At 33.5% G+C, this 19,479-nt stretch overlaps 1 protein-coding gene across 6 annotated transcripts in view; it reads left to right on the plus strand.

The window, feature by feature from the left end:
• LOC106087088 (mucin-2) overlaps window positions 1-19,479 on the plus strand; it is a 146,649-nt gene that overhangs the window by 114,312 nt on the left and 12,858 nt on the right. For all 6 annotated transcript variants that reach the window (XM_059367968.1, XM_059367970.1, XM_013251999.2 and 3 more), the window contains exon 2: window positions 18,964-19,417. In XM_059367968.1, the coding sequence (XP_059223951.1) occupies window positions 18,964-19,417 (454 nt within the window). The remainder of the gene's footprint in view (window positions 1-18,963; window positions 19,418-19,479) is intronic.

A 19,479-nucleotide genomic window follows, 5' to 3' on the forward strand; every position in this document is an offset into this window, starting at 1 on the left:
ACAAAGCCATCACTCAAACGAGCGACGAGACACACAAAAACTTCCTAGTGACGCAAACCATAACAAAAACCGGCAAGCCAAAATTAATTACTATAAAATTTTTAAAGATATAAAAGAACTTTTTTTTTTTTTGGGGACTGTCTGGTCGCTGAATTTATTATCAACCTTGGACAGTTATTTCTTCTCGAGTGTAAATTATGCCAAAAATTCTAATAGAAACCAATCTCAATTATACGATTCTACTTTTTGACACCCAATCCTGTTCCTGAGCCAAAGACTTATGTCAAAATGCTTACCTTTAGCAGATTTCCCATAAATAATAGGACAAAATAAGACCAGCCACAACAAGAATAACCCCATCCACTTATTTAGTATGTATTTATGCTTTAATGGCTTTTATTGCCAGCATTAGTCAACATTTTTTATTCAATAATTTATATGTTATACTAATTTAAGTTTCTCATTGTTTTCGTTGTCCGCAAAACTGAAAATAAAAAATTTTAAAATTCATAAAATAAATATAAATAAACTGATGACATTTTTAGGATTTTCACAAAAGCTTAGAATAACTTGAATATCTTTATCCAAATGGGATTGACCTATAATTTCGGGAGGTCAAAAGTGTATGGCCTGCAATAAATTGATAGAGGATCTGTTTTTAAATTTAAGAAAAAAATTTCCTGCAGTGAAATTGAAACATCTTTAGGGAACTTGTACTTCTAACTCAGTTTTGCAAATTTGCCCATGAACATTCCATTAGGGACCAGGAGCAAAACTTTTCACGCATCAATGAGTGCTGTCCGATTTAAATTTAAGCTTAATGATAAGGGGCCTCCTTTTTATAGCCGAGTCCGAATGACGTGCCGCAGTGTGACAACCCTTTGGGTGATAGTTTTTTACATGGCATAGCATCTCACAAAAGTCGCCAGCATTAGGAGGAGATAACCACCGCTGAAAAGCTTTTCTGATGTTCTCGCCAGGATTCGAACCTAGGCGTTCAGCGTCATAGGCGGACATGCTTTCCTCTGCGCAACGGTGGTCTCCTCATTTTCATTATGGGGAAAAAGTAGTTTATGTACACTTTCCTAAGGGACAGGTGGTTTAAGAAAACTTTCCGAGGGGAAAGTTGGGTTTAATGCACTTTCCTGCCAAAAAGGGCTGTTTTAGTACATTTTCCTAATGGAAAAGGAAGTTTTAGTTCACTTTACTACAGGAAAGGAAAGCTTTACTAAAGTTTCCTAAGGAAAAGGGTAGTGTTACTACCACTTTCTAAAGGAAAGGATAGTTGTAGTACCATTTGGGTTGGGTTTAATGCACTTTCCTGCCAAAAAGGGTAGTTTTAGTACACTTTTCTGAGAAAACGTGTAGTTATAGTACATTTTCCTAAGAGAAAGGGAAGTTCTAGTACAATTTTCTAAGGAAACGAGTTGTTTTAGTACATTTTCCTAAGAAAAAGGGAAGTTTTAGTACACTTCCTTAGAGAAAAGAGAAGTTTTAGTACCCTTTTCTGAGGAAAAGTGTAGTTTTAGTACACTTTCCGAAGGAAAAGGGAAGTCTTAGTACACTTTCCAAAGAAAAATTTAGTTTTAGTACAGTTTTTTAAGAAAAGGACATTTCTATTACACTTTCCTGAGTTAAAGGGTAATTTAAGTACCTTTGTCCTACAGGAAAGGGAAGTTTTAGTAAACTTCCCTACAAGAAAGAGAAGTTTTAGAACTACTTCCTAAGTAAAAGGGAAGTTTTAGTACTACTTCTTAGGGAAGCTTTAGTGCACTTTACTATACGAAGCGGTAGTTTCAACACAATTTTTTTAAGCAAAAGGTAATTTTTATTACACTTTTCTGAGCTAAAGGGTAATTTAAGTTCACCTTCCTGAGGAAAAATATAGATTTAGTACACTTTCATGAAGAACGGGATAGTTTTATTGCCCTTTCTGGGGGGAACTAAAACTACCCTTTCCTCAAGAAAGGGATAGTTTTAGTACTTTTAGTACAATTTCCTGAGGAAAAAGTAGTTTTAGTGCATTTCCCTGAGAAAAAGGTAGCACTTGTACACTTTCCTGAGAAAAGGGTTAATTTTAGTACACTTTCCTGAGGACAAGAGCAGTTTAAGAACGCATTCTTGGAGACAAGTGTAGTTTTAGTGTACTCTCTCGCGGAAAGGCCAGGTTTAGTACACTTTCCTGGGAAAAAGTATAGTTTTAGTACACTTACCTGGGGAAAATGACAGTTTTAGTACACTTTCCTTAAGAAAAGGATAGTTTTAGTACACTTTCTTGAGGACAAGGGTACTTTTAGTACATTTGCCTAAGGAAAAAGTAGTTTTATCACATTTCCCTGAGAAAAAGGGTATTCTTTGTGCACTTTCCAAAGAACAAGTATAGTTTTAGAACACTTTCCTAAGGACAAGTGTAATTTTAGTACACTTTCCTGAGAACAAGGGTAGTTTTAGTACACTCTTGAGGAAAGGGCAGGTTTAGTACACTTTTCTGAGGAAAGGGCAGATTATGTATACTTTCCTGAGAAAAGTCTAAATTTTAAAACACTTTCCCAAGGACAAGTGTAGTTTTTGTACAGTTTCCTGAAGACAAGGCTACTTTTAGTATACTTTCCTGAGGACAAGAGTAATTTGAGTGCACTTTCCTGAGGACAAGGGTACTTTTAGTACATTTGCCTGAGGAAAAAGTAGTTTTATTACATTTCCCTGAGAAAAAGGGTAATATTTGTACTCTCTCCTTAGAACAAGGGTAATTTTAGAACACTTTCCTGAGGACAAGTGTAGTTTTAGTACACTTTCCTAAGAAAAATGGTAATTTAAGAACACTTTCCTGGAGACTGAATAGTTTTAGAACACTTTCCTGAGGACAATAGTAATTTTAGTACACTTTCCTGAGGACAATGATATTTTTTGTACACTTTCCTGAGGACAAGGTTAATTTTAGAAAAATTTCCTGAGGACAAGTGTAGTTTTAGTACACTTTCTGGAGAAAAAGGGTAATTTCAGAACACTTTCCTGAAGACAAGGGTAGTTTTAGAACACTCTCTTGAGAAAAGGTCAGCTTCAGTACACTTTCATGAGAACAAGTGTAATTTTAGTATACTTTCTGGAGAAAAAGAGTAATTTAGAACACTTTCCTTGAGACATAGTAGTTTTAGTACACTTTCCTAAGGACAATAGTAATTTTAGTACGCTTTCCTGAGGACAATGATATTTTTTGTTCACTTTCCTGGGGACAATGGAAATTTTAGAACACTTTTCTGAGGACAAGTGTAGTTTTAGTACACTTTCTGGAGAAAAAGGATAATTTCAGAACACTTTCCTGAGGACAAGGGTAGTTTTAGAACACTCTCTTGAGAAAAGGCCAGCTTCAGTACACTTTCATGAGAACAAGTGTGGTTTTAGTACACTTTCTGGAGAAAAGGGGTAATTTAAAACACTTTCCTGGAGACAGAGTAGTTTTACTACACTTTCCTAAGGACAATAGTAATTTTAGTACACTTTCCTGAGGATAATGATATTTTCTGTACACTTTCCTGGGGACAAGGGTAATTTTAGAACACTTTCCTGAGGACAAGTGTAGTTTTAGTTCACCTTTTGGAGAAAAAGGTTAATTTGAGAATACTTTCCTGAGGACAAGGTTAGTTTTAGAACACTCTCTTGAGAAAAGGCCAGCTTCAGTACACTTTCCTGAGAACAAGTGTAATTTTAGTATACTTTCCTGACGGAAATGGTAGTTGTAGTACACTTTCCTAAGAAAAATGTTGGTTTTAGTACACTTTCCTGAGGGCAAGAGTAGTTTTAGTACACTTTTCTGAGGGCAAGTGTAGTTTTAGTACACTTTTCTGAGGACAAGGGCAGTTTTAGTACATTTTCTTGACTATAAGGGCAGTTTTAGTACACTTTTTTGAGTACAAGAGTAGTTTTAATATACTTTCCTAAAAGGAAGTATAGATTTGGTGGTTTTAGTTCCTGGAGCTAAGTGAAATGGATGTTTTGGTACCTTGAGCAAAGTGAACGGTTAGTTTTAATACCTTAAGCTAAGAGCAGCTGAAGTTCACTTTTTGTAGCTCATAGTAGTTTAGCTCCCTTTTTTTCAGCAAAAGTCAGTTTTATTGTAGTACACTCGGAAAAATTTTTACCAAAAAAGAGGAAAAAGTTTGCTGAAATTTTTTTTTTTGTAAAACAGCAAACATTATCTGCTGTTTTCAAATGATAAGATGTTGACTTTGACCCCATAAAAATGCATTAGTATACAAACGAGTATAAAAAACATTAATTGTTGTAAGATGTTCAAAACTTTGGGACTGTTTCCTCCAAAGATTAAAACTTTGTAAACTTTGTTTGCTGATTACTCTTGTTCCAGCCGAAGAATAGTTCTAGTACACTATTTCCATACATTGGGTGGTTAAAGTACCATTCTTTCTAGTCAATGGGTAGTTTAAGTATCCTTTTATCACCTTTAAATTGTAATAGACAAAGAGTAGTTTTAGTACCCAGACAACGGGTAGAGAGAGAATTGATATCAAGAGAATTGATATCTTTAGTACAACAATGGGTATCCGTTGTATCTATTTCCAAGAGATTTGATATTGGGTTGCCCAAAAAATAATTGCGGATTTTTTTAAAGAAAGTTAATGCATTTTTAATAAAACTTAGAATGAACTTTAATCAAATATAATTTTTTTACACTTTTTTTTCTAAAGCAAGCTAAAAGTAACAGCTGATAACTGACAGAAGAAAGAATGCAATTACAGAGTCACAAGCTGTGAAAATTTGTCAACGCCGACTATATGGAAAATCCGTAATTACTTTTTGGGCAACCCAATATCTTTAGTACCCTTTTCCAAAAAAATCATTTGTTGTTAGCATCCCATGAAATTGTATGGGAATACCGTAGTTTTATTGAGTTGTTTCTTATTTGCTATAAACCAATTGCCCCTTAAATCCCCTCCATTTTAACTTGAGCCAATATTCATCTTATTCGTTATGTCGGCTTTCCTACAACAAAAAGTTTATATAAAATTAATTGAAATTTATTTTATGCACATTTATTTTTAACTTCGCTAATATTCAAATTGTCAGATCAGCTTGTAATTATTCAAAAGAAAAAACCTATTAATTTTTATTTGTTTGTCTAAAGGGAGAAACAAAAACCAAATCTCAACGATTAAACACTTTTATGAAGTGGTATTGAAGCGATAAAATAAGAGCGTTTTATTATTTGAATAAATCTGACGTTTATGATGGGTTTTGTTGCTTTTTTTTTCTTAAAGTTTCTACAATCCTCTTGCGAACAAATAAACAATTTAATTGTTAACAACACCACAAACAACAACAGACCTACACACCATCAATTACTTTGTTTAGTTTTTTTTTTTTGCTTGCATCGCTATTAAAATTTCTGTTCTGAACCTGTTCCCATTTGGCGTTTTGCAGTAAAACCGTATTGCGAACACCTGAATTAATTCATAAGCGAATACCTTTTTTTATGGTTTGTACAGAAAATGCGATGTATAATCAAGTACTGATTACTTTTCTGTTTCATTTAAGAACCACACCAAAAACGTTGAGAGTTTTGCAATGGAAATAAAGAATAGCATTTACAATATTATCTGAAGTAATTTTCTCAAAAAAGTTAGTTTTATCACCCTTTTTTAAAGAAAAGTACGTACGCAGTACGCTTTCCTGCAGGAAAGGATGGAATCGACTTCCGGCTAATGTTTTTCCCACCCACTATGATATCCAGAGATTTAAAAAAAAATTTCAATAAACACTACATCCTTTCCCCACCCCTCCCATACCTAATTTCCATTCGCCAACGTAATACACTGCATTCTTAGGGGACATCCCCTGCGTGTTGTTGATAGTGTATTTGTAGTACCCTATCCTAAGGACAATGTTAGTTTTAGTAACCCTTCCTTAGCGAAAGAGCAGTAATAGAACCTCTTCCTATGGAAAGAGGTTAAAAGCCTTTTCAATGGGAAAGTGAAGTTGTAGTTTCCCTTTCCCATGGAAAAGTGAAGTTTTAGTACCATTTCCCATTGTAAAGTTAAGCTTTAATACACTTTTCCAAAGGGAAAGAATAGTTGTAGTCACCATCCTATAGGAAAGAGAAGTTGTTGGAGATTTTTCTTTACGAAAAGTACAGTTTTAAAACCCTTTCTTTAGAAAAAGTTATAGTTTTAGTACCCTTTCTTTAGGGAAAGAGCAGAAACCTTTTCTTTTAGAAAAGAGTATTCTTAGTACCCATTTCTAAACGAAAGGGTGTCTTTAGTACCCATTTCTAAGGGAAAGGTTAGTTTTCGTAGCGAAAGGGTAGTTTTTAAGTCCATTGCTTACCAAAAGGGTAGTTTTAGTATATTTTCTTAAAAGTTCTTGTACCCTAACTTTCTTTAAGGTAAGAAAGTTAATTTTAGTACCCTTTTCTTAAAGAAAAGGTAGTTTTAGTACTCTTTCCTAAAAGAAAGGGTAGCTTTAATACCATATTTCTATGGAAAGTGTAGCTTTAATACCCTATTTCTACGGAAAGGGTAGCTTTAATACCCTATTCCTACGGAAAGGGTAGTCTTTGTACCCTTTCCTTAGGGCAAGTGTAGTTTTAAAGGACTTTTCTAAGGGAAAGGGTTGGTTTAGAGGACTTTTCTAAGGGAAACGTTTGTTTAAGTAAAATTTTCTAGAAGAGTAGTTTTAATACACCTTACTTACCGAAAGGGTAATTTTAGTACATTTTCTTTAAGAAAGGAAAGTTCTCGTACCCTTTTCTTAAAGAAAGGTAGTTTTGGTACCCTTTCCTTAAAAAAGAGTAGTTTTAGTACCCTTTCCTTAGGAAAAGGGTAGTTTTAGTACCCTTTCTTTAGTAAGAGGGTAGTTTAAGTTCCTTTTCGGTAGTAAAAGGGTAGTTTTAGTACCCTTGCCTTAAAGCAAGGGTAGATTTAATACCCGGTTCCTACGAAAAGGGTAGTTTTGGTACCCTTTCCTTAGGAAAAGGGTTGTTTTAGTACCCTTTCTTTAGTAAGAGGGTAGTTTTAGTTCCTTCTCGGTAGTAAAAGGGTAGTTTTAGTACCCTTGCCTTAAAGCAAGGGTAGATTTAATACCCGATTCCTACGAAAAGGGTAGTTTTGGTACCCTTTCCTTAGGAAAAGGGTAGTTTTAGTACCCTTTCTTTAGTAAGAGGGTAGTTTTAGTTCTTTTTCGGTAGGAAAAGGGTAGTTTTAGTACCCTTGCCTTATAGCAAGGGTAGATTTAATACCCGATTCCTACGAAAAGGGTAGTTTTGGTACATTTTCCTTAGGAAAAGGGTAGTTTTAGTATCCTTTCTTTAGTAAGAGGGTAGTTTTAGTTATTTTTCGGTAGTAAAAGGGTAGTTTTAGTACCCTTGCCTTAGTAAAAGGGTAATTTTAGTGCCCTTGCCTTAGGAAAAGGGAAGTTTTGATACCCTTTCTCTAAGAAAAGTGTTTTTTTTTGTATCCTTCTCCTAGGAAAGGATAGATTTTTTAGCCTTTACTTAGGAAAAGGATAATTTAATACCCTTTCCTTACAAAAAGGGAAGTTTTAGTACTCTTTTCTTAGGGAAATTGTAGTTTTAGTACTCTTTCCTTAGGAAAAGGGTAGTTTTAGTACCCTTTTCTTAGGGAAATGGTAGCTTTAGTACTCTTTTCTTAGGGAAATGGTAGTTTTAGTACCTATGGATAGAGGTAGTTTAAGTACTCTTTCCTTAGAAAAGGGCTAGTTTTAGTACCCATTCCTTAGGGAAAGTACCCTTCGCTTAAGGAAAGGGTAGTTTATGTTTCCTTAGGGAAAGGGTAGTTTTAGTACCCTTTTCTTAGGAAAAGGTTGTTTTAGTACTAAAGGGTACTAAAAATAGCCCTTCCCTAAGGAAAGTGTACTAAAACTACCATTTCCCTAAGAAAAGAGTACTAAAACTTCCCTTTTTGTAAGGAAAGGGTATTAAACTATGAGCAATGAGCAATGGACACTAAAACTACCCTTTTGCTACGGAAAGGGTAAAAAACTTTGCAAAAGAGTAGTTTTAGTGGCCATTGCTCACCAAAATGGTAGTTTTAGTACATTTTCTTAAAGAAAGGTAGTTTTGGTACCCTTTCCTTAAATAGGGGTAGTTTTAGTACCCTTTCCTTAAAGAAAAGGTAGTTTTAGTACCCTTTTCTTAAAGCAAGGGTAGCTTTAATACCCTATTCCTACGGAAAGGTTAGTTTTATTACCCTTTTCTTGGGAAAAGGGTAGTTTTTGGTACCCTTCCTTTAGGAAGAGTGTCGTTTTAGTTCCTTTTCCGTAGTAAAAGAGTAATTTTAGTACCCTTGCCTTAGGAAAAGGGAAGCTTTGGTAAGAAAAGGATAGTACTAAAACTACCATTTCCCTAAGAAAAGGGTACTAAAACTACCCTCTTTCCTATAGAAAGAGTACTAAAACTACAATTTTCCTAAGAAAAGTACTAAAACTTCCCTTTTTGTATGGAAAGGGTACTAAAACTAACCTTTTTCCCAAGGAAAGGGTAAAAAATCTATCCTTTTCCTAAGGGTACTAAAACTACCCTTTCCCTGAGGAAAGGTTACTAAAACTACTCTTAGCCTAAGGAAAGAGTACTAAAACTACACTTTCCCTAAGGAAAGGCTAATTTTTGTATCTTTTCTTTAGGAAGAGGGTAGGAAATGGTACTTCCTTAGGAAAAGGGTGGTTTTAATAACATTTTCTTCGGAAAAGGGTAGTTTTAGTATCCTTTCCTTAGTTTTAGTACCCTTTCCTTAGGCAAAGAGTAGTTTTAGTAAGGGTAGTTTTAGTACTCTTCCCTGAGGTAGTTTTAGTACCCTTTCCTTGGGAAAAGTACATTTCGCTTAAGAAAGGGTAGTTTAAGTGCCCTTTCCTTAGGTAAAGTGTAGTTCAAGTCCCCTTTCCTTATGAAAAGGGTAGTTTTAGTACTAAAGGGTACTAAAAATAGACCTTCCTAAGGAAAGTGTACTGAAACTACATTTTCCTTAGGAAAAGGGTAGTTTTCCTAAGGACAGGGTACTAAAACAACCATTTTTCTAAGGAAATGGTACTAAGACTACCCTTTCCCGAAGAAAAGGGTACTAAAAGAAAATGTAAAAATGTACTAAAACTACCTTTTTCCTAAGGAAAGGGTGCTAAAACTACCCTTTCTCTAAGGAAAGGATACTAAAACTAAGGAAAGGGTAGTTTTAGAACCCTTTCCTTATTGAAAGGGTAGCTTTAGTACCCTTTCCTTATTGAAAGGGTATCATTAGTACCCTTTCCTTATTGAAAGGGTAGTTTTAGTATATTTTTACATTTTCTTTAGTACCCTTTCCTTAGCGAAAGGGAAGTTTTGGAATTATATATATCTTTTAAATCTTTCTGATTCTGATATACATATCCCCTTAATATTTTTGTTTATTACAGTTTAAAAACCCCAAATCAAATTGTTTGTATTTTTGAAATTACGCTAAAATGCCTAAAAATATTGTTTGGAAATTCCATGGATACATTTATAAACAAAAGTGCTTATATTTAATGTATGCCGTATAGTAAGAATACCAGCAATGGTCATAAAAAATGCAATAAAAATCATATAAATGAAGTGTCGTTAAAGCCTGGCTTTTTTGTTTGTTGCTCGTGCATTCGCTCATTCATTCATTGCGGTCATGTCCGGATTACAAACAGATTTAAATGAAAGTAGCTAATATAATTTGATTATTCAAAAATTAAATTATTTTGTTTTAAAAATATATATGAAGTCATTATAAATATTTGGAATTTTTGTTTTTTTTGCGCTTTTTTTTTTCATCTCAAAATCGTTTTGGGATTTTATTATTAGATCACATGTTGCCTTACTCCTTTTTGGAAATTTTGTTTTGTTTTCAGGTGACATCTTAGAATTTTTTTTTATATTTTTTACTGCACCATAAAACTGACCCTTTTTGCATAAAATATTATTTATTCCTCGCCACTGTATACGAGTTTTGTGGTTTTATCTTGCCTTGTTTTTAATTATTAGCACTCTCGTAAAATTGTCATAAATTTTTTATTATTTATTAATTTTCCTCTTTTTTACGCAGCAATTTTTTTTTGTTTATATTCCACAGGATTTTGCAACTTTTTGGCGTGCACAATTTATTGTGAAAATAAATTTATTAAAAAAGATTTATGTGAAAGTTGTGTGTTTATGTGTGGTCACCCTGCAAAGATGTGGTTGTTATATTCGGTGTAAGACTGTGTGGGTAAACCCAACTATATGCGATACATGTTTGTGTATTTTTTCCTTGAAAAAAGGGTATAAAAACTAACTTTTCCCATAGCAAATCATTTTTCAGTTCAAGAACCAGTTGGACCCCAAAATGTCTGATTGTAGATATTTTTTTCGTACACTATTTTTATACCCTCCACCATGGAATGGGGGTATACTAATTTCGTCATTCTGTTTGTAACACCTCAAAATATGCGTCTAAGACCCCATAAAGTATATATTTTCTTGATCGTCATATCATTTTAAGTCGATCTAGCCATGTCCGTCCGTTCGTCCGTCCGTCAGTCTGTCTGTCGAAAGCACGCTAATTTTCGAAGGAGTAAAGCTAGCCGCTTGAAATTATGCACAAATATTTTTTATTAGTTTAGGTCGGTTGATATCGAAATGGGCCAAATCGGTCCATGGGTCTTGACTTCTTGAGCCTCTAGAGGGCGCAATTTTAGTAAATTTTGTATTAAGTATAGTTTTAATCGGTCCATGTTTTGATATAGCTGCCATATAAACCGATCTTGGGTCTTGACTTCTTGAGCCTCTATAGGGCGCAATTCTTATCCGATTTTACTGAAATTTTGCACGCAGTGTTCTGGTAGCACTTCCAACAACTACGCTAAGAATGGTTTAAATCGGTCCATGTTTTGATATAGCTGCCATATAACCGATCTTGGGTCTTGACTTCTTGAGCCTCTAGAGGGTCCAATTCTTATCTGATTTTATTGAAATTTTGTACGTAGTGTTTTGGTAGCACTTCTAACAACTGTGTTAAGCATGATTAAAATCGGTTCATAATCTGGTATAGCTGTCATATAAACCGATCTTGGATCTTGACTTTGTGAGCCAATAGAGCGCGCAATTCTCATCCGATTTGGCTGAAATATTGCATCAGGTGTTTCGTTATGATTTCCAATAACTGTGCTAAGTATGGCGTAAATCGATATAGAACCTTATATAGCTGCCATATAAACCGATCTCGGATTTTGACTTCTTGAGCCTCTAGAGGGCGAAATTCTCACCCGTTTTGGCAGAAATTTTGTACAACGGCTTCTCTCATGACTTTCAACATACGTGTCTAATATGGTCGGAATCGATCAATAGCTTGATACAGCTCCCATATAAACTTATCTCTCGATTTTGGTTCTTGAGCCCCTACAAGGCGCAATTCTTATCCGAATGAACTGAAATATTACACAGTGACTTCTACAATGTTCAGCATTCATTTATGGTCCGAATCGGACTACAACTTGATATAGCTCCAATATCATAACAGTTCTTATTCAATATTCTATGCTTGTCTAAAAAGAGATATCGCGCATAGAACTCGACAAATGCGATCAATGGTGGAGGATATATAAGATTCGGCCCGGCCGAACTTAGCACACTCTTACTTGTTTATATAGAAATTGTTTAATATTCGTTTATAACAGAAGTTTTTCCTTTAACTAACACCACCGCAGTGCTTTTGGCTGAAGGTGTTGTAGAATGTTTTGTCAGCAAGAACCCACTTCCCATAAATTCCCATTAATATTTATTTTATAACCAGTAAAGTTTTTAGAACAACTAAACTCGAAACGGGGTTTTTTTCATAACATCCCAGCTATGGCGATGAACTGTGTAATAGAAAAATGAGAATTTAATGCAAAACTAATGGACTTGCATTCATTAATTTATCTGTCCGTCCATCCATCTGTCCGTCCATCCATTCATCTATTAAATTTTATTGAATTGAGTAATTATAGATTTTCAAACATTGTTTTTGTCGCTAGAATCTCACATTCGTTTACGCTCTTCATAGAGCGTTACCTAGACAGACAAATTGGCTGCACATCAGTTCACGTCAATTTATGATCTTACATGTTAATAATTGTTAACTAAACAACTTAAAAATGTATTTCACGAAGATTCTATGGGATAAGAAAGGTGTTTAGAGTTGCATTTAACTTAAATAATAACTTAAATTGTATAATTTGTACGGGGTATAATTAATTAAACATGTACACTCAACGAAATTTGTTATTCAAAATAGCTAAAATGTTTGCTCAAACAACAGTTTTTGTCTGCTGAGAGTGGTAAAGCATACATAACGGCGGTTTCCGCAAACATATTAAGCCTCTAGAGGGCGTAATTGTCCGATTTGTTTGAAATTTCGCATAAATGTTTTGCTTTGACTTCTAATCACTATGGCAAGTATGGTCTAAATCGGTTCATAAACTGATATAACTGCCATATAAACCGATCTCAGATCTTGAATTCTTGAGCCTCTAGAAGTCGCAATTACTATCCAATATGGCAGAAATTTTGTATAAAGTCTTATTCTGTGACCTTAAACATACGTCTTAAATAAGTTTTGAATAAGTCCATAGCCGGATATAAGTCCCATATAAACCTATGTCCCGAATTTAATTCGCAAGACCATACAAGGCGCAATTCTTATCCAATTTGGCTGAAATTGTGAACAATGACTTCTACTCCAACATCAAAACCAAGCATGGTTCGGATCGATCCATAACTTCATAAAGCTCCAATAGCATAGCAATTTTTATTCATCATCCTTTGTTTGCCAGATATCGGCCAAAGAATTTGGCAAATACGATGCATGGGAAGGGTATATAGAATTCGGGCCGACCAAACTTAATTAATTTTTGTGAGTTTATTTCTTTTTATTTCATTTTATATAATTTTTTTTTATTTTATTTTTTTATTTCATTTTATTTAATTTTTTTTTTATTTTATTTTTTTATTTAATTTTATTTTTTTATATGTTTTTATTTATTTTATTTAATTTTACTCTCACCCCAACATTTATTATGAAGGGGTATAAATGGAGCAACAGACATTTTCTGTAAACAACCGACTTTTTAGCAGGCAGTCGACTAGTCTGATATTGCCAAAATTTTTCTATGACAGCACAACTACTGCCGTGATAGCAGCAAAAATAATTACTTACAGTAAACAGACAATGTCTGCTGTTGTTAGCAGACATTTTTCTACGAGTGTAAATAAAATGTTTCAAGTGAATGACCATGGGCAGCATCAATTTTAAACCAAAAAGAAGAAGAACTTGTGAAATTTGGGTATTTCGTTAAAAACTTTTAGAAAATTTTGTCGAATTCTATTTTATAGAAAATTTCGACAGCAAAAATTTTTTTTAGAAAAAATTTTGCCAAAGTTTTGTTATTAAAAAAAAATTGTCAAAATTTGTTTTATAGAAAATGTCGTCGAAAAATTTTTTATATAACATTTTGTCGAAAAAGTTTTTATAGAAAATTTTGTTTAATAGAAGAAATTTCATCAAATATTTTTATTATCGAAAACTATCTGAATCTGGCCCTTTCCGCTGCGCCTTCTTTTACTTCATATGGAACAAAACTATCCTTTGAAACACTTAGCCCTCAAATATATCAGCATTGTGCTCATTGTTTATTCCCAAATATTGGGTTGCCCAAAAAGTTGTTGTAAACGAACAACGCTTACAAATTATTGAATTTTATTATCAAAATGCTTGCTCTGCTAAGAAAGTTCATCGCGCGCTTTTTCCATTGAGCGACGAAGCTCATTTTTAGTTCAACGGGTACGTAAATAAGCAGAATGGTCGATTTTGGATTGAAGATCAGCCAGAAGCATTGCAAGAGCTACCAATGCATCCAGAAAAATTCACAGTTTGGTGCGGTTTATACTTATCATTAGATTGTAGTTAGTCAAAAATGATGCGAATCGTAACGTAACTGTGAATGGTTAGCACTTTCGTGAGATGATATCCAACTATTTTTGCCCGAAATTCAAGAGCTTGACTTGCATGACTTGTGGTTTTAACAAGACGGTGCCACATGCCACACAGCACGCGCAACAATGGACAGCGCGCGCAATTGAGAGGCGAGCTCGGTGAAAATTTTGGTGACTAAGCGGATGGATCACTTGAGGCGCAATCACGGTCAACATTTGCATGAAATAATCTTCGTACTATCGATTCAATTAAAGATTTCATGCATTTTTCTAAATTTGATGTGTTTTTTTTTTTATTGAAAAACTTTCCTATAGGTCTTAAAAAATCATCTTTCACAACCCATACTGACCTACACTAATAGGAAGTATTTGCGCAAAATTTTAAACGCCTAGCTTTGCTGCTTCGGAAGATTGCGTGCTTTCTACGCTAGACGGACGGACATGACTATATCAACTTAAAATGTTATGGCGGTCACGAATAAATATATTGGGTTGCCCAAAAAGTAATTGCGGATTTTTTTAAAAGGAAGTAAATGCATTTTTAATAAGGCTTAGAATGAACTTTAATCAAATATACTTTTTTACACTTTTTTTCTAAAGCAAGCTAAAAGTGACAGCTGATAACTGGCAGAAGAAAGAATGCAATTACAGAGTCACAAGCTGTGAAAAAATTTGTCAACGCCGACTATATGAAAAATCCGCAATTACTTTTTGGGCAACCCAATATATATATATATACTTTATGTAACACACCAATATTTCGTTGTGTTGCGAGTGGAATGACGAGGTTAATATACCCCCATCCTATGGTAGAGGGTATAAAAATACGATAAAAAATATATGTTATAAAATGGTATATAATATAAAAATACGATAAAGATTTAATTTTTCGAATAACCGTTTTAAAAACCAAACTGATCACCCTAGTCTAGAACTGGCAAACTATCGATAAGCGCAACATTCAATATTTTCGATAGTTTAAATAATAAATATCGATAGTATAAATACTATCGTTAATTTCTATAATTTCTATATCACCTATATTTCAAACGAAAATGAGTACTAAAAATCAGAAGATTGATTTATATAGAAGCATAAAATCAAGGTTAATAAAGTCTGCTGGAAGTTTGTACAAAATGTTAGCCTAATCCAATGAAAATTGCGCCCTCTGTAGGCGCAATGTCTCTTAAAGGATACATTCAGTGTCGGATTGCTAATTTTTGTTTAGTTTTTCAAAAAATTAAATTTTTGCATAGCAACCATTGGAAAAATATTAATCAATATTCTGTCAAAAAAAATTAAATATCGATAGTATCGATGGTGCTTTCGATATTTTGCCAGCTCTACCCTAGTCAGATTTTAGCTGCAGACGGATGGGCAGGCCGATAATCGAGCAAAATCGTTAGGGTCGAAAATAATTATATTTTTAAGTATTAGGTTGCCTAAAAAGTAATTGCGGATTTTTTAAAAGAAAGTAAATGCATTTTTAATACAACTTAGAATGAACTTTAATCAAATATAAAGGGTGATTTTTTTGAGGTTAGGATTTTCATGCATTAGTATTTGACAGATCACGTGGGATTTCAGACATGGTGTCAAAGAGAAAGATGCTCAGTATGCTTTGACATTTCATCATGAATAGACTTACTAACGAGCAACGCTTGCAAATCATTGAATTTTATTACCAAAATCAGTGTTCGGTTCGAAATGTGTTCATTCACCGTTCAGCGATGAGGCTCATTTCTGGTTGAATGGCTACGTAAATAAGCAAAATTGCCGCATTTGGAGTGAAGAGCAACCAGAAGCCGTTCAAGAACTGTCCATGCATCCCGAAAAATGCACTGTTTGGTGTGGTTTGTACGCTGGTGGAATCATTGGACCGCATTTTTTCAAAGATGCTGTTGGACGCAACGTTACGGTGAATGAACACATTTCGAACCGAACACTGATTTTGGTAATAAAATTCAATGATTTGCAAGCGTTGCTCGTTAGTAAGTCTATTCATGATGAAATGTCAAAGCATACTGAGCATCTTTCTCTTTGACACCATGTCTGAAATCTCACGTGATCTGTCAAATACTAATGCATGAAAATCCTAACCTCAAAAAAATCACCCTTTATAATTGCCATTTTGTTCGATAACCTTTTGCCATCTTCCTGGCAAATCAACGATTAATAGCCATTAAGTTTAAAAACTGAAACAATAATGAGAAGCAAACCTCATTTTCCAAAACAAAAAAATTTAGCATACTTTCAGGTACTGTAGAAAATAAAAAAGACTTTCAAAAATGTTATTGATAATTAGCGGTTTTTCTTTTTTTACATTTTCCCACACACTCCCTCCACCCACATATCTAATAATAGTCTTTTTATGGCAAATTTCCAATAAAATATTTGTAATTTGTAATTTGTAATTTGTAATTTATTGACACCCGCACAACAAGAACGCATGTTCTTATGATTATAGTACGGGAAATTAATCCTTTTAAAGTTACAATGTTAGACAAAGTATAAATAAATAAATGTAAAAAAAAGAAAAAAAAATCAAATATAATAAGCTTGAAACTAACAAAATATAAATAGGATGTTAATTTGAGTAATAAATCAAAAATAAGAAAAATATTGGTATACAATTATTTACCGCTCACAAATCAAAATTAACACTTGACATATTTATTTTTAACAAGACTTATCTAGAATCCCTAAAGTGATCTAGTAATTTACCTTTAAATGTTACAGCGTTACTGATGGTTTGAGGGTCGTGCGGGAGAGAGTTCCAGAGCTGAACGGCGAATATAAATAGATGCCATTGAGAGACTAAGCTACGGTGTATCATTGGAATCAATTTGTTTCCTCGGTTCGACCTTGCAAATCTGATTCTCTCAAATAAATGAGATGGTGCCTGTGTATATATTATCCTATGTAAAAAGGTCAATGACCTCATGAGCAAAACATCACGAAATGATACACCATATAAGGATCTGGAGAAACGGAAAGTGGAGTCTCGTCGACGAAGACCATATACATAGCGTACCACACTGTTGAAGAAAGTATCGATCTTACGACTGCTTCGAGAATCACAGTTTGCAAATAGCTCACAACCGTAGAGTAGGCTAGGTATAATATATGACTTTGCCAAAAGTATTCTTACCCAAAGAGGAGTAAGTTGTTGAGTGGACCAAAGCGAGCGAAGCTTTGAATACCCTTGACCAACAGCAGCATTAATATGGTCTGTCCACGACAAGGTACTGTTGAAAGTCACCCCCAGGTTCTTTGCACGAGCCACGATCTCTAACCTCTCATTAGCAACAACAACAACAGGATCGCAAGTGAAACGTGAAACCCTTTTCTTAATAACCAAATGTTTGGGTTCAAACTAAGGGTTTTGCCTTCCGAAATAAAACATAGGAAGTTTTATGTTTAAAATTCAAATGTGGTGGTGATTGTTTATTGTGATGTTCTTTTCTATGTTATTTAAATTCATTAGTTATAAGTAGATCGTAGTGTTTAAGTAGCAAATATTTAGGTTTAGATAGCACAATTCATAGATTTAAGTAGCAGTAGTAAGTAGATTAAAATTTAAATTATGAGTATAGTTGATTGTAGTAGATAGACATTGTATTTAACAGGTGGGGGGTTTGCAATATTAGAATTAGTTGGTGTTGTATGTTGTGTCCCGCACTTATGGTTGTTGTGATGTTGCAATTGTGGGTCGAGTGTAGATTTGGTTTTTGAGTCGGTTGTTATTGTGTCACTTTGTATCTAAAATGTTAAATATATTAGTTCACTGTTTCAAAGTTTATTGTTGCAATGGTCACTCTAGTTATATATGTTTGTATGTATGTTCACTTTTTACTTTTCACTTCACTTGGGTTTTCACTTTGAGGGGGAGAGAATACGATGCGCGGGTTTGAGATTTAAAACGAGACGAGAAATATTTATGAGAAACAAATCATTTACTAATATTATCGACTTTAAAAACGAGTTTCTATGAATTTTACCGCCACCACAGATCGTTTTTTTTCTGTATTAGAATATTAAAAGCTGCCGCTAATCAAACAACCCATCGATATGTAAATAGTGTTTTTCTTTTTAGATAATTGCATATTTGCAACTGCAGGTGTAAGTGAGTATTTTGCCACGAATATTGTAGCAAAAAATAATGAAAGGTTAGCTGTTTTCATACTTAGCGATAGGACGTCTGCCTGATTGACACTAAATTAAATGTTACAAATTGCATTAATTAACATTTAAAGTTTAAAAAGTAAACTGAAACTAGAAGCTTAAAATGCTTTGTTTGTAAAACTAAAAAAAAAAAAATCAATGAGTACCAAAGCGGAACTTGAAAGAAACTATTTTTCAATAATTTAAATTTTGATGAATGGGGTTTCTTAAACTGAAATATGATTCTAATGAAATTTTAGAAATGGTAGCATTATTTTTGTACCAGTTTTCATCAAAAGTTCAAAATTTCAATATTTTTTTATTTTTTTTTTTCAAGAAAATTTTAATATTTGATTTTCATAGAAAATATAATTTTTTAAAAAATTTTGTCCGAATATGATTTTTCGAAAAAAAAAAAAATTGAAACGTGTAGAAAAATTAAACCGTTTTTGATTTTAGCAGAAAATTTCCTTAAAATCTGATTCTCATAGAAAATTTCTTCAAAATATTTTGACAAAACTTGTTTTTTTTTTTTCAAAAAACTTATAAAAGTAATTTTCTTTTTCTAGAAAAATTTCTTTAAAATTGATTGATTTTTTAAAAATTAAAAAAAAAATTATGTAATAGATTATAGAATTTTTTTTTCGAAACTATTGTCAAAATTTTAATTATAATTTTTTTTTTTTATTTTTTTTTTTCAAATATTTATTTTTTTTTTATTTTTTTATTTTACATTTCAGCATGTTTGTATGTCAAAACTTTTTTCTTTATATAATTTACATTTTTTCTTATTCGAACATTTTATTTCACTTAAACACTTTCAGAACATAAATCCCTGGTAACCGTTGGCTCCTCTTCTTTGGATACCGAAAATCTTGATGAAATCAATTTGAATGCTTCGGCGGAGGACAATACGACAACCGCAACAATCGATACAAATGCAAATCCCCTATTGGAGCAAACCAATACAAATGATTCGATATTAAGTCAAGCGGCCTCATCGTTCTCAGCTCTGCCTTCGGTGGCCTCCAATGTGTTTTCATCATTTTCCAAGCGTATAACAGCCATATCGAGTCGCGAGACTACACCAAGTGATCCAGATCCAAATGGCAATTTTGTGCCACAACCGGATATACAGCCCATATATACACAGCAGCAACAGTATCAGCAACCATCACCAACACCACCATCAAATCTAGTGCCACAAGCAGCAACTAGTTTACCATTTTATGCTCCACCTCCCGCAGCCGCATTAGGAGGTGATTTTTATTCGGGAAGGTAAGTTGTGTGTAACAAAAATCTTGTAGTGAAAATCTTTAATGTTTTTCTGTTTCTCATCT

Source organism: Stomoxys calcitrans, chromosome 4 (assembly GCF_963082655.1).
Source record: "Stomoxys calcitrans chromosome 4, idStoCalc2.1, whole genome shotgun sequence".
In the NCBI taxonomy this organism is placed as follows: domain Eukaryota; kingdom Metazoa; phylum Arthropoda; class Insecta; order Diptera; family Muscidae; genus Stomoxys; species Stomoxys calcitrans.